Genomic DNA, 12,016 nt, shown 5'->3' with positions numbered 1-12,016 from the left:
GGGGGGGGGGTGGGGGGGGGGGGGGGTGGGGGGGGGGGGGGGTGGGGGGGGGGGGGGGTGGGGGGGGGGGGGGGTGGGGGGGGGGGGGGGTGGGGGGGGGGGGGGGTGGGGGGGGGGGGGGGTGGGGGGGGGGGGGGGTGGGGGGGGGGGGGGGTGGGGGGGGGGGGGGGTGGGGGGGGGGGGGGGTGGGGGGGGGGGGGGGTGGGGGGGGGGGGGGGTGGGGGGGGGGGGGGGTGGGGGGGGGGGGGGGTGGGGGGGGGGGGGGGTGGGGGGGGGGGGGGGTGGGGGGGGGGGGGGGTGGGGGGGGGGGGGGGTGGGGGGGGGGGGGGGTGGGGGGGGGGGGGGGTGGGGGGGGGGGGGGGTGGGGGGGGGGGGGGGTGGGGGGGGGGGGGGGTGGGGGGGGGGGGGGGTGGGGGGGGGGGGGGGTGGGGGGGGGGGGGGGTGGGGGGGGGGGGGGGTGGGGGGGGGGGGGGGTGGGGGGGGGGGGGGGTGGGGGGGGGGGGGGGTGGGGGGGGGGGGGGGTGGGGGGGGGGGGGGGTGGGGGGGGGGGGGGGTGGGGGGGGGGGGGGGTGGGGGGGGGGGGGGGTGGGGGGGGGGGGGGGTGGGGGGGGGGGGGGGTGGGGGGGGGGGGGGGTGGGGGGGGGGGGGGGTGGGGGGGGGGGGGGGTGGGGGGGGGGGGGGGTGGGGGGGGGGGGGGGTGGGGGGGGGGGGGGGTGGGGGGGGGGGGGGGTGGGGGGGGGGGGGGGTGGGGGGGGGGGGGGGTGGGGGGGGGGGGGGGTGGGGGGGGGGGGGGGTGGGGGGGGGGGGGGGTGGGGGGGGGGGGGGGTGGGGGGGGGGGGGGGTGGGGGGGGGGGGGGGTGGGGGGGGGGGGGGGTGGGGGGGGGGGGGGGTGGGGGGGGGGGGGGGTGGGGGGGGGGGGGGGTGGGGGGGGGGGGGGGTGGGGGGGGGGGGGGGTGGGGGGGGGGGGGGGTGGGGGGGGGGGGGGGTGGGGGGGGGGGGGGGTGGGGGGGGGGGGGGGTGGGGGGGGGGGGGGGTGGGGGGGGGGGGGGGTGGGGGGGGGGGGGGGTGGGGGGGGGGGGGGGTGGGGGGGGGGGGGGGTGGGGGGGGGGGGGGGTGGGGGGGGGGGGGGGTGGGGGGGGGGGGGGGTGGGGGGGGGGGGGGGTGGGGGGGGGGGGGGGTGGGGGGGGGGGGGGGTGGGGGGGGGGGGGGGTGGGGGGGGGGGGGGGTGGGGGGGGGGGGGGGTGGGGGGGGGGGGGGGTGGGGGGGGGGGGGGGTGGGGGGGGGGGGGGGTGGGGGGGGGGGGGGGTGGGGGGGGGGGGGGGTGGGGGGGGGGGGGGGTGGGGGGGGGGGGGGGTGGGGGGGGGGGGGGGTGGGGGGGGGGGGGGGTGGGGGGGGGGGGGGGTGGGGGGGGGGGGGGGTGGGGGGGGGGGGGGGTGGGGGGGGGGGGGGGTGGGGGGGGGGGGGGGTGGGGGGGGGGGGGGGTGGGGGGGGGGGGGGGTGGGGGGGGGGGGGGGTGGGGGGGGGGGGGGGTGGGGGGGGGGGGGGGTGGGGGGGGGGGGGGGTGGGGGGGGGGGGGGGTGGGGGGGGGGGGGGGTGGGGGGGGGGGGGGGTGGGGGGGGGGGGGGGTGGGGGGGGGGGGGGGTGGGGGGGGGGGGGGGTGGGGGGGGGGGGGGGTGGGGGGGGGGGGGGGTGGGGGGGGGGGGGGGTGGGGGGGGGGGGGGGTGGGGGGGGGGGGGGGTGGGGGGGGGGGGGGGTGGGGGGGGGGGGGGGTGGGGGGGGGGGGGGGTGGGGGGGGGGGGGGGTGGGGGGGGGGGGGGGTGGGGGGGGGGGGGGGTGGGGGGGGGGGGGGGTGGGGGGGGGGGGGGGTGGGGGGGGGGGGGGGTGGGGGGGGGGGGGGGTGGGGGGGGGGGGGGGTGGGGGGGGGGGGGGGTGGGGGGGGGGGGGGGTGGGGGGGGGGGGGGGTGGGGGGGGGGGGGGGTGGGGGGGGGGGGGGGTGGGGGGGGGGGGGGGTGGGGGGGGGGGGGGGTGGGGGGGGGGGGGGGTGGGGGGGGGGGGGGGTGGGGGGGGGGGGGGGTGGGGGGGGGGGGGGGTGGGGGGGGGGGGGGGTGGGGGGGGGGGGGGGTGGGGGGGGGGGGGGGTGGGGGGGGGGGGGGGTGGGGGGGGGGGGGGGTGGGGGGGGGGGGGGGTGGGGGGGGGGGGGGGTGGGGGGGGGGGGGGGTGGGGGGGGGGGGGGGTGGGGGGGGGGGGGGGTGGGGGGGGGGGGGGGTGGGGGGGGGGGGGGGTGGGGGGGGGGGGGGGTGGGGGGGGGGGGGGGTGGGGGGGGGGGGGGGTGGGGGGGGGGGGGGGTGGGGGGGGGGGGGGGTGGGGGGGGGGGGGGGTGGGGGGGGGGGGGGGTGGGGGGGGGGGGGGGTGGGGGGGGGGGGGGGTGGGGGGGGGGGGGGGTGGGGGGGGGGGGGGGTGGGGGGGGGGGGGGGTGGGGGGGGGGGGGGGTGGGGGGGGGGGGGGGTGGGGGGGGGGGGGGGTGGGGGGGGGGGGGGGTGGGGGGGGGGGGGGGTGGGGGGGGGGGGGGGTGGGGGGGGGGGGGGGTGGGGGGGGGGGGGGGTGGGGGGGGGGGGGGGTGGGGGGGGGGGGGGGTGGGGGGGGGGGGGGGTGGGGGGGGGGGGGGGTGGGGGGGGGGGGGGGTGGGGGGGGGGGGGGGTGGGGGGGGGGGGGGGTGGGGGGGGGGGGGGGTGGGGGGGGGGGGGGGTGGGGGGGGGGGGGGGTGGGGGGGGGGGGGGGTGGGGGGGGGGGGGGGTGGGGGGGGGGGGGGGTGGGGGGGGGGGGGGGTGGGGGGGGGGGGGGGTGGGGGGGGGGGGGGGTGGGGGGGGGGGGGGGTGGGGGGGGGGGGGGGTGGGGGGGGGGGGGGGTGGGGGGGGGGGGGGGTGGGGGGGGGGGGGGGTGGGGGGGGGGGGGGGTGGGGGGGGGGGGGGGTGGGGGGGGGGGGGGGTGGGGGGGGGGGGGGGTGGGGGGGGGGGGGGGTGGGGGGGGGGGGGGGTGGGGGGGGGGGGGGGTGGGGGGGGGGGGGGGTGGGGGGGGGGGGGGGTGGGGGGGGGGGGGGGTGGGGGGGGGGGGGGGTGGGGGGGGGGGGGGGTGGGGGGGGGGGGGGGTGGGGGGGGGGGGGGGTGGGGGGGGGGGGGGGTGGGGGGGGGGGGGGGTGGGGGGGGGGGGGGGTGGGGGGGGGGGGGGGTGGGGGGGGGGGGGGGTGGGGGGGGGGGGGGGTGGGGGGGGGGGGGGGTGGGGGGGGGGGGGGGTGGGGGGGGGGGGGGGTGGGGGGGGGGGGGGGTGGGGGGGGGGGGGGGTGGGGGGGGGGGGGGGTGGGGGGGGGGGGGGGTGGGGGGGGGGGGGGGTGGGGGGGGGGGGGGGTGGGGGGGGGGGGGGGTGGGGGGGGGGGGGGGTGGGGGGGGGGGGGGGTGGGGGGGGGGGGGGGTGGGGGGGGGGGGGGGTGGGGGGGGGGGGGGGTGGGGGGGGGGGGGGGTGGGGGGGGGGGGGGGTGGGGGGGGGGGGGGGTGGGGGGGGGGGGGGGTGGGGGGGGGGGGGGGTGGGGGGGGGGGGGGGTGGGGGGGGGGGGGGGTGGGGGGGGGGGGGGGTGGGGGGGGGGGGGGGTGGGGGGGGGGGGGGGTGGGGGGGGGGGGGGGTGGGGGGGGGGGGGGGTGGGGGGGGGGGGGGGTGGGGGGGGGGGGGGGTGGGGGGGGGGGGGGGTGGGGGGGGGGGGGGGTGGGGGGGGGGGGGGGTGGGGGGGGGGGGGGGTGGGGGGGGGGGGGGGTGGGGGGGGGGGGGGGTGGGGGGGGGGGGGGGTGGGGGGGGGGGGGGGTGGGGGGGGGGGGGGGTGGGGGGGGGGGGGGGTGGGGGGGGGGGGGGGTGGGGGGGGGGGGGGGTGGGGGGGGGGGGGGGTGGGGGGGGGGGGGGGTGGGGGGGGGGGGGGGTGGGGGGGGGGGGGGGTGGGGGGGGGGGGGGGTGGGGGGGGGGGGGGGTGGGGGGGGGGGGGGGTGGGGGGGGGGGGGGGTGGGGGGGGGGGGGGGTGGGGGGGGGGGGGGGTGGGGGGGGGGGGGGGTGGGGGGGGGGGGGGGTGGGGGGGGGGGGGGGTGGGGGGGGGGGGGGGTGGGGGGGGGGGGGGGTGGGGGGGGGGGGGGGTGGGGGGGGGGGGGGGTGGGGGGGGGGGGGGGTGGGGGGGGGGGGGGGTGGGGGGGGGGGGGGGTGGGGGGGGGGGGGGGTGGGGGGGGGGGGGGGTGGGGGGGGGGGGGGGTGGGGGGGGGGGGGGGTGGGGGGGGGGGGGGGTGGGGGGGGGGGGGGGTGGGGGGGGGGGGGGGTGGGGGGGGGGGGGGGTGGGGGGGGGGGGGGGTGGGGGGGGGGGGGGGTGGGGGGGGGGGGGGGTGGGGGGGGGGGGGGGTGGGGGGGGGGGGGGGTGGGGGGGGGGGGGGGTGGGGGGGGGGGGGGGTGGGGGGGGGGGGGGGTGGGGGGGGGGGGGGGTGGGGGGGGGGGGGGGTGGGGGGGGGGGGGGGTGGGGGGGGGGGGGGGTGGGGGGGGGGGGGGGTGGGGGGGGGGGGGGGTGGGGGGGGGGGGGGGTGGGGGGGGGGGGGGGTGGGGGGGGGGGGGGGTGGGGGGGGGGGGGGGTGGGGGGGGGGGGGGGTGGGGGGGGGGGGGGGTGGGGGGGGGGGGGGGTGGGGGGGGGGGGGGGTGGGGGGGGGGGGGGGTGGGGGGGGGGGGGGGTGGGGGGGGGGGGGGGTGGGGGGGGGGGGGGGTGGGGGGGGGGGGGGGTGGGGGGGGGGGGGGGTGGGGGGGGGGGGGGGTGGGGGGGGGGGGGGGTGGGGGGGGGGGGGGGTGGGGGGGGGGGGGGGTGGGGGGGGGGGGGGGTGGGGGGGGGGGGGGGTGGGGGGGGGGGGGGGTGGGGGGGGGGGGGGGTGGGGGGGGGGGGGGGTGGGGGGGGGGGGGGGTGGGGGGGGGGGGGGGTGGGGGGGGGGGGGGGTGGGGGGGGGGGGGGGTGGGGGGGGGGGGGGGTGGGGGGGGGGGGGGGTGGGGGGGGGGGGGGGTGGGGGGGGGGGGGGGTGGGGGGGGGGGGGGGTGGGGGGGGGGGGGGGTGGGGGGGGGGGGGGGTGGGGGGGGGGGGGGGTGGGGGGGGGGGGGGGTGGGGGGGGGGGGGGGTGGGGGGGGGGGGGGGTGGGGGGGGGGGGGGGTGGGGGGGGGGGGGGGTGGGGGGGGGGGGGGGTGGGGGGGGGGGGGGGTGGGGGGGGGGGGGGGTGGGGGGGGGGGGGGGTGGGGGGGGGGGGGGGTGGGGGGGGGGGGGGGTGGGGGGGGGGGGGGGTGGGGGGGGGGGGGGGTGGGGGGGGGGGGGGGTGGGGGGGGGGGGGGGTGGGGGGGGGGGGGGGTGGGGGGGGGGGGGGGTGGGGGGGGGGGGGGGTGGGGGGGGGGGGGGGTGGGGGGGGGGGGGGGTGGGGGGGGGGGGGGGTGGGGGGGGGGGGGGGTGGGGGGGGGGGGGGGTGGGGGGGGGGGGGGGTGGGGGGGGGGGGGGGTGGGGGGGGGGGGGGGTGGGGGGGGGGGGGGGTGGGGGGGGGGGGGGGTGGGGGGGGGGGGGGGTGGGGGGGGGGGGGGGTGGGGGGGGGGGGGGGTGGGGGGGGGGGGGGGTGGGGGGGGGGGGGGGTGGGGGGGGGGGGGGGTGGGGGGGGGGGGGGGTGGGGGGGGGGGGGGGTGGGGGGGGGGGGGGGTGGGGGGGGGGGGGGGTGGGGGGGGGGGGGGGTGGGGGGGGGGGGGGGTGGGGGGGGGGGGGGGTGGGGGGGGGGGGGGGTGGGGGGGGGGGGGGGTGGGGGGGGGGGGGGGTGGGGGGGGGGGGGGGTGGGGGGGGGGGGGGGTGGGGGGGGGGGGGGGTGGGGGGGGGGGGGGGTGGGGGGGGGGGGGGGTGGGGGGGGGGGGGGGTGGGGGGGGGGGGGGGTGGGGGGGGGGGGGGGTGGGGGGGGGGGGGGGTGGGGGGGGGGGGGGGTGGGGGGGGGGGGGGGTGGGGGGGGGGGGGGGTGGGGGGGGGGGGGGGTGGGGGGGGGGGGGGGTGGGGGGGGGGGGGGGTGGGGGGGGGGGGGGGTGGGGGGGGGGGGGGGTGGGGGGGGGGGGGGGTGGGGGGGGGGGGGGGTGGGGGGGGGGGGGGGTGGGGGGGGGGGGGGGTGGGGGGGGGGGGGGGTGGGGGGGGGGGGGGGTGGGGGGGGGGGGGGGTGGGGGGGGGGGGGGGTGGGGGGGGGGGGGGGTGGGGGGGGGGGGGGGTGGGGGGGGGGGGGGGTGGGGGGGGGGGGGGGTGGGGGGGGGGGGGGGTGGGGGGGGGGGGGGGTGGGGGGGGGGGGGGGTGGGGGGGGGGGGGGGTGGGGGGGGGGGGGGGTGGGGGGGGGGGGGGGTGGGGGGGGGGGGGGGTGGGGGGGGGGGGGGGTGGGGGGGGGGGGGGGTGGGGGGGGGGGGGGGTGGGGGGGGGGGGGGGTGGGGGGGGGGGGGGGTGGGGGGGGGGGGGGGTGGGGGGGGGGGGGGGTGGGGGGGGGGGGGGGTGGGGGGGGGGGGGGGTGGGGGGGGGGGGGGGTGGGGGGGGGGGGGGGTGGGGGGGGGGGGGGGTGGGGGGGGGGGGGGGTGGGGGGGGGGGGGGGTGGGGGGGGGGGGGGGTGGGGGGGGGGGGGGGTGGGGGGGGGGGGGGGTGGGGGGGGGGGGGGGTGGGGGGGGGGGGGGGTGGGGGGGGGGGGGGGTGGGGGGGGGGGGGGGTGGGGGGGGGGGGGGGTGGGGGGGGGGGGGGGTGGGGGGGGGGGGGGGTGGGGGGGGGGGGGGGTGGGGGGGGGGGGGGGTGGGGGGGGGGGGGGGTGGGGGGGGGGGGGGGTGGGGGGGGGGGGGGGTGGGGGGGGGGGGGGGTGGGGGGGGGGGGGGGTGGGGGGGGGGGGGGGTGGGGGGGGGGGGGGGTGGGGGGGGGGGGGGGTGGGGGGGGGGGGGGGTGGGGGGGGGGGGGGGTGGGGGGGGGGGGGGGTGGGGGGGGGGGGGGGTGGGGGGGGGGGGGGGTGGGGGGGGGGGGGGGTGGGGGGGGGGGGGGGTGGGGGGGGGGGGGGGTGGGGGGGGGGGGGGGTGGGGGGGGGGGGGGGTGGGGGGGGGGGGGGGTGGGGGGGGGGGGGGGTGGGGGGGGGGGGGGGTGGGGGGGGGGGGGGGTGGGGGGGGGGGGGGGTGGGGGGGGGGGGGGGTGGGGGGGGGGGGGGGTGGGGGGGGGGGGGGGTGGGGGGGGGGGGGGGTGGGGGGGGGGGGGGGTGGGGGGGGGGGGGGGTGGGGGGGGGGGGGGGTGGGGGGGGGGGGGGGTGGGGGGGGGGGGGGGTGGGGGGGGGGGGGGGTGGGGGGGGGGGGGGGTGGGGGGGGGGGGGGGTGGGGGGGGGGGGGGGTGGGGGGGGGGGGGGGTGGGGGGGGGGGGGGGTGGGGGGGGGGGGGGGTGGGGGGGGGGGGGGGTGGGGGGGGGGGGGGGTGGGGGGGGGGGGGGGTGGGGGGGGGGGGGGGTGGGGGGGGGGGGGGGTGGGGGGGGGGGGGGGTGGGGGGGGGGGGGGGTGGGGGGGGGGGGGGGTGGGGGGGGGGGGGGGTGGGGGGGGGGGGGGGTGGGGGGGGGGGGGGGTGGGGGGGGGGGGGGGTGGGGGGGGGGGGGGGTGGGGGGGGGGGGGGGTGGGGGGGGGGGGGGGTGGGGGGGGGGGGGGGTGGGGGGGGGGGGGGGTGGGGGGGGGGGGGGGTGGGGGGGGGGGGGGGTGGGGGGGGGGGGGGGTGGGGGGGGGGGGGGGTGGGGGGGGGGGGGGGTGGGGGGGGGGGGGGGTGGGGGGGGGGGGGGGTGGGGGGGGGGGGGGGTGGGGGGGGGGGGGGGTGGGGGGGGGGGGGGGTGGGGGGGGGGGGGGGTGGGGGGGGGGGGGGGTGGGGGGGGGGGGGGGTGGGGGGGGGGGGGGGTGGGGGGGGGGGGGGGTGGGGGGGGGGGGGGGTGGGGGGGGGGGGGGGTGGGGGGGGGGGGGGGTGGGGGGGGGGGGGGGTGGGGGGGGGGGGGGGTGGGGGGGGGGGGGGGTGGGGGGGGGGGGGGGTGGGGGGGGGGGGGGGTGGGGGGGGGGGGGGGTGGGGGGGGGGGGGGGTGGGGGGGGGGGGGGGTGGGGGGGGGGGGGGGTGGGGGGGGGGGGGGGTGGGGGGGGGGGGGGGTGGGGGGGGGGGGGGGTGGGGGGGGGGGGGGGTGGGGGGGGGGGGGGGTGGGGGGGGGGGGGGGTGGGGGGGGGGGGGGGTGGGGGGGGGGGGGGGTGGGGGGGGGGGGGGGTGGGGGGGGGGGGGGGTGGGGGGGGGGGGGGGTGGGGGGGGGGGGGGGTGGGGGGGGGGGGGGGTGGGGGGGGGGGGGGGTGGGGGGGGGGGGGGGTGGGGGGGGGGGGGGGTGGGGGGGGGGGGGGGTGGGGGGGGGGGGGGGTGGGGGGGGGGGGGGGTGGGGGGGGGGGGGGGTGGGGGGGGGGGGGGGTGGGGGGGGGGGGGGGTGGGGGGGGGGGGGGGTGGGGGGGGGGGGGGGTGGGGGGGGGGGGGGGTGGGGGGGGGGGGGGGTGGGGGGGGGGGGGGGTGGGGGGGGGGGGGGGTGGGGGGGGGGGGGGGTGGGGGGGGGGGGGGGTGGGGGGGGGGGGGGGTGGGGGGGGGGGGGGGTGGGGGGGGGGGGGGGTGGGGGGGGGGGGGGGTGGGGGGGGGGGGGGGTGGGGGGGGGGGGGGGTGGGGGGGGGGGGGGGTGGGGGGGGGGGGGGGTGGGGGGGGGGGGGGGTGGGGGGGGGGGGGGGTGGGGGGGGGGGGGGGTGGGGGGGGGGGGGGGTGGGGGGGGGGGGGGGTGGGGGGGGGGGGGGGTGGGGGGGGGGGGGGGTGGGGGGGGGGGGGGGTGGGGGGGGGGGGGGGTGGGGGGGGGGGGGGGTGGGGGGGGGGGGGGGTGGGGGGGGGGGGGGGTGGGGGGGGGGGGGGGTGGGGGGGGGGGGGGGTGGGGGGGGGGGGGGGTGGGGGGGGGGGGGGGTGGGGGGGGGGGGGGGTGGGGGGGGGGGGGGGTGGGGGGGGGGGGGGGTGGGGGGGGGGGGGGGTGGGGGGGGGGGGGGGTGGGGGGGGGGGGGGGTGGGGGGGGGGGGGGGTGGGGGGGGGGGGGGGTGGGGGGGGGGGGGGGTGGGGGGGGGGGGGGGTGGGGGGGGGGGGGGGTGGGGGGGGGGGGGGGTGGGGGGGGGGGGGGGTGGGGGGGGGGGGGGGTGGGGGGGGGGGGGGGTGGGGGGGGGGGGGGGTGGGGGGGGGGGGGGGTGGGGGGGGGGGGGGGTGGGGGGGGGGGGGGGTGGGGGGGGGGGGGGGTGGGGGGGGGGGGGGGTGGGGGGGGGGGGGGGTGGGGGGGGGGGGGGGTGGGGGGGGGGGGGGGTGGGGGGGGGGGGGGGTGGGGGGGGGGGGGGGTGGGGGGGGGGGGGGGTGGGGGGGGGGGGGGGTGGGGGGGGGGGGGGGTGGGGGGGGGGGGGGGTGGGGGGGGGGGGGGGTGGGGGGGGGGGGGGGTGGGGGGGGGGGGGGGTGGGGGGGGGGGGGGGTGGGGGGGGGGGGGGGTGGGGGGGGGGGGGGGTGGGGGGGGGGGGGGGTGGGGGGGGGGGGGGGTGGGGGGGGGGGGGGGTGGGGGGGGGGGGGGGTGGGGGGGGGGGGGGGTGGGGGGGGGGGGGGGTGGGGGGGGGGGGGGGTGGGGGGGGGGGGGGGTGGGGGGGGGGGGGGGTGGGGGGGGGGGGGGGTGGGGGGGGGGGGGGGTGGGGGGGGGGGGGGGTGGGGGGGGGGGGGGGTGGGGGGGGGGGGGGGTGGGGGGGGGGGGGGGTGGGGGGGGGGGGGGGTGGGGGGGGGGGGGGGTGGGGGGGGGGGGGGGTGGGGGGGGGGGGGGGTGGGGGGGGGGGGGGGTGGGGGGGGGGGGGGGTGGGGGGGGGGGGGGGTGGGGGGGGGGGGGGGTGGGGGGGGGGGGGGGTGGGGGGGGGGGGGGGTGGGGGGGGGGGGGGGTGGGGGGGGGGGGGGGTGGGGGGGGGGGGGGGTGGGGGGGGGGGGGGGTGGGGGGGGGGGGGGGTGGGGGGGGGGGGGGGTGGGGGGGGGGGGGGGTGGGGGGGGGGGGGGGTGGGGGGGGGGGGGGGTGGGGGGGGGGGGGGGTGGGGGGGGGGGGGGGTGGGGGGGGGGGGGGGTGGGGGGGGGGGGGGGTGGGGGGGGGGGGGGGTGGGGGGGGGGGGGGGTGGGGGGGGGGGGGGGTGGGGGGGGGGGGGGGTGGGGGGGGGGGGGGGTGGGGGGGGGGGGGGGTGGGGGGGGGGGGGGGTGGGGGGGGGGGGGGGTGGGGGGGGGGGGGGGTGGGGGGGGGGGGGGGTGGGGGGGGGGGGGGGTGGGGGGGGGGGGGGGTGGGGGGGGGGGGGGGTGGGGGGGGGGGGGGGTGGGGGGGGGGGGGGGTGGGGGGGGGGGGGGGTGGGGGGGGGGGGGGGTGGGGGGGGGGGGGGGTGGGGGGGGGGGGGGGTGGGGGGGGGGGGGGGTGGGGGGGGGGGGGGGTGGGGGGGGGGGGGGGTGGGGGGGGGGGGGGGTGGGGGGGGGGGGGGGTGGGGGGGGGGGGGGGTGGGGGGGGGGGGGGGTGGGGGGGGGGGGGGGTGGGGGGGGGGGGGGGTGGGGGGGGGGGGGGGTGGGGGGGGGGGGGGGTGGGGGGGGGGGGGGGTGGGGGGGGGGGGGGGTGGGGGGGGGGGGGGGTGGGGGGGGGGGGGGGTGGGGGGGGGGGGGGGTGGGGGGGGGGGGGGGTGGGGGGGGGGGGGGGTGGGGGGGGGGGGGGGTGGGGGGGGGGGGGGGTGGGGGGGGGGGGGGGTGGGGGGGGGGGGGGGTGGGGGGGGGGGGGGGTGGGGGGGGGGGGGGGTGGGGGGGACCTACCAGCATGGCCAATTGGCCATGCTGACAGAGGCTGATGGGAATTGTAGTTCCTGAACATCTGGAGAGCCGCAGGTTCCCTACCCCTGATCTAGTCACTGAATCAGAGCCAAGCGGCTCCAGGGGTGGCACATACTGTTTTCAACTTGTTGATTGAGTCTTTCAGGGCTTGGATCTGCTTCGCTGCCGCTGCTCCATCCATCTCTGTCTCCACGAGCTTGGTCATCAGACATTCTTTCTCGTGCTGCAAATGCCGCTTCTGCAAGCTGGAAAGCAAGAAGGCCGTCAGGAGGCAAGGGGGAAATCCGGTTGCACACCCTCTCGAAGGAACGTGTTTCACCCAGGGGCCCAATGCATGCCTACAAAGGGAGGCTGAGGCCTCCAATACAGCAAGAAGCAACTTTCGCCCAGCTTGGGCCACAGTTAGCCATGCTCTGGCTGCTTCTAGGTTGCACTTCAGTCACACAGTGTGGGAGACTTTGAAGACTCTTTCAAAGGCTCTGACAGGTGCAAAATACAGAAGGCGACACAATGAAAGGCATCAGGCCTTCACCAGTAATGCCATACATCAAGAAGTCGATGTATGGCTACCAATCTTGATCCTCCTTGATCTAAGGTTGCAAATGCTTTAGCAGACCAGATGCTCGGGAGCAGCAGCAGCAGCAGAAGGCCCTTGCTTTCACATCCTGCAGGTGAGCTCCCAAAGGCATCTGGTGGGTCACTGCGAGTAGCAGACTGCTGGACTCTGCTCTGATCCAGCAGGCTCGTTCTTATGTTCTTAAAGCAACAATATTAGCCATTAAATACATCTAAACTGGTTCAATGTATCGGAACAAATGACCACACCACTTTTTCAAACTTAGCATCTGAACCAGAATTTAATTGGAGGATGAAAAAATATTGCCAAACCTGAACCAGAACTGGACCCTCATTGAAAATAGCTGGGTGTTGGTTATAAGCCTCATTGTGATCATTATAACTGAAACCTCAGGATAAAGGTATCCTGCAAATGAAGCCGTGCTTCTGCGTCCTGCAGAATTCCACATTCTCCTCCCGTAGCTTTTCTTTTGGCCCCTGAGGACAACCTGACTTCTCATTC

General features: G+C 89.7%; 1 protein-coding gene across 1 annotated transcript in view; it reads right to left on the bottom strand.

Moving 5' to 3' along the window:
- Window positions 1–12,016, bottom strand: part of ODF2 (outer dense fiber of sperm tails 2) — a 50,811-nt gene that overhangs the window by 19,808 nt on the left and 18,987 nt on the right. The window contains exon 6 of the mRNA XM_048512170.1: window positions 11,054–11,183. Within this exon, the coding sequence (XP_048368127.1) occupies window positions 11,054–11,183 (130 nt within the window). The remainder of the gene's footprint in view (window positions 1–11,053; window positions 11,184–12,016) is intronic.

This window comes from Sphaerodactylus townsendi, linkage group LG12, assembly GCF_021028975.2.
Source record: "Sphaerodactylus townsendi isolate TG3544 linkage group LG12, MPM_Stown_v2.3, whole genome shotgun sequence".
Taxonomy (NCBI): Eukaryota; Metazoa; Chordata; class Lepidosauria; order Squamata; family Sphaerodactylidae; genus Sphaerodactylus; species Sphaerodactylus townsendi.
This window is presented reverse-complemented; position numbering and strand designations above follow the sequence as displayed.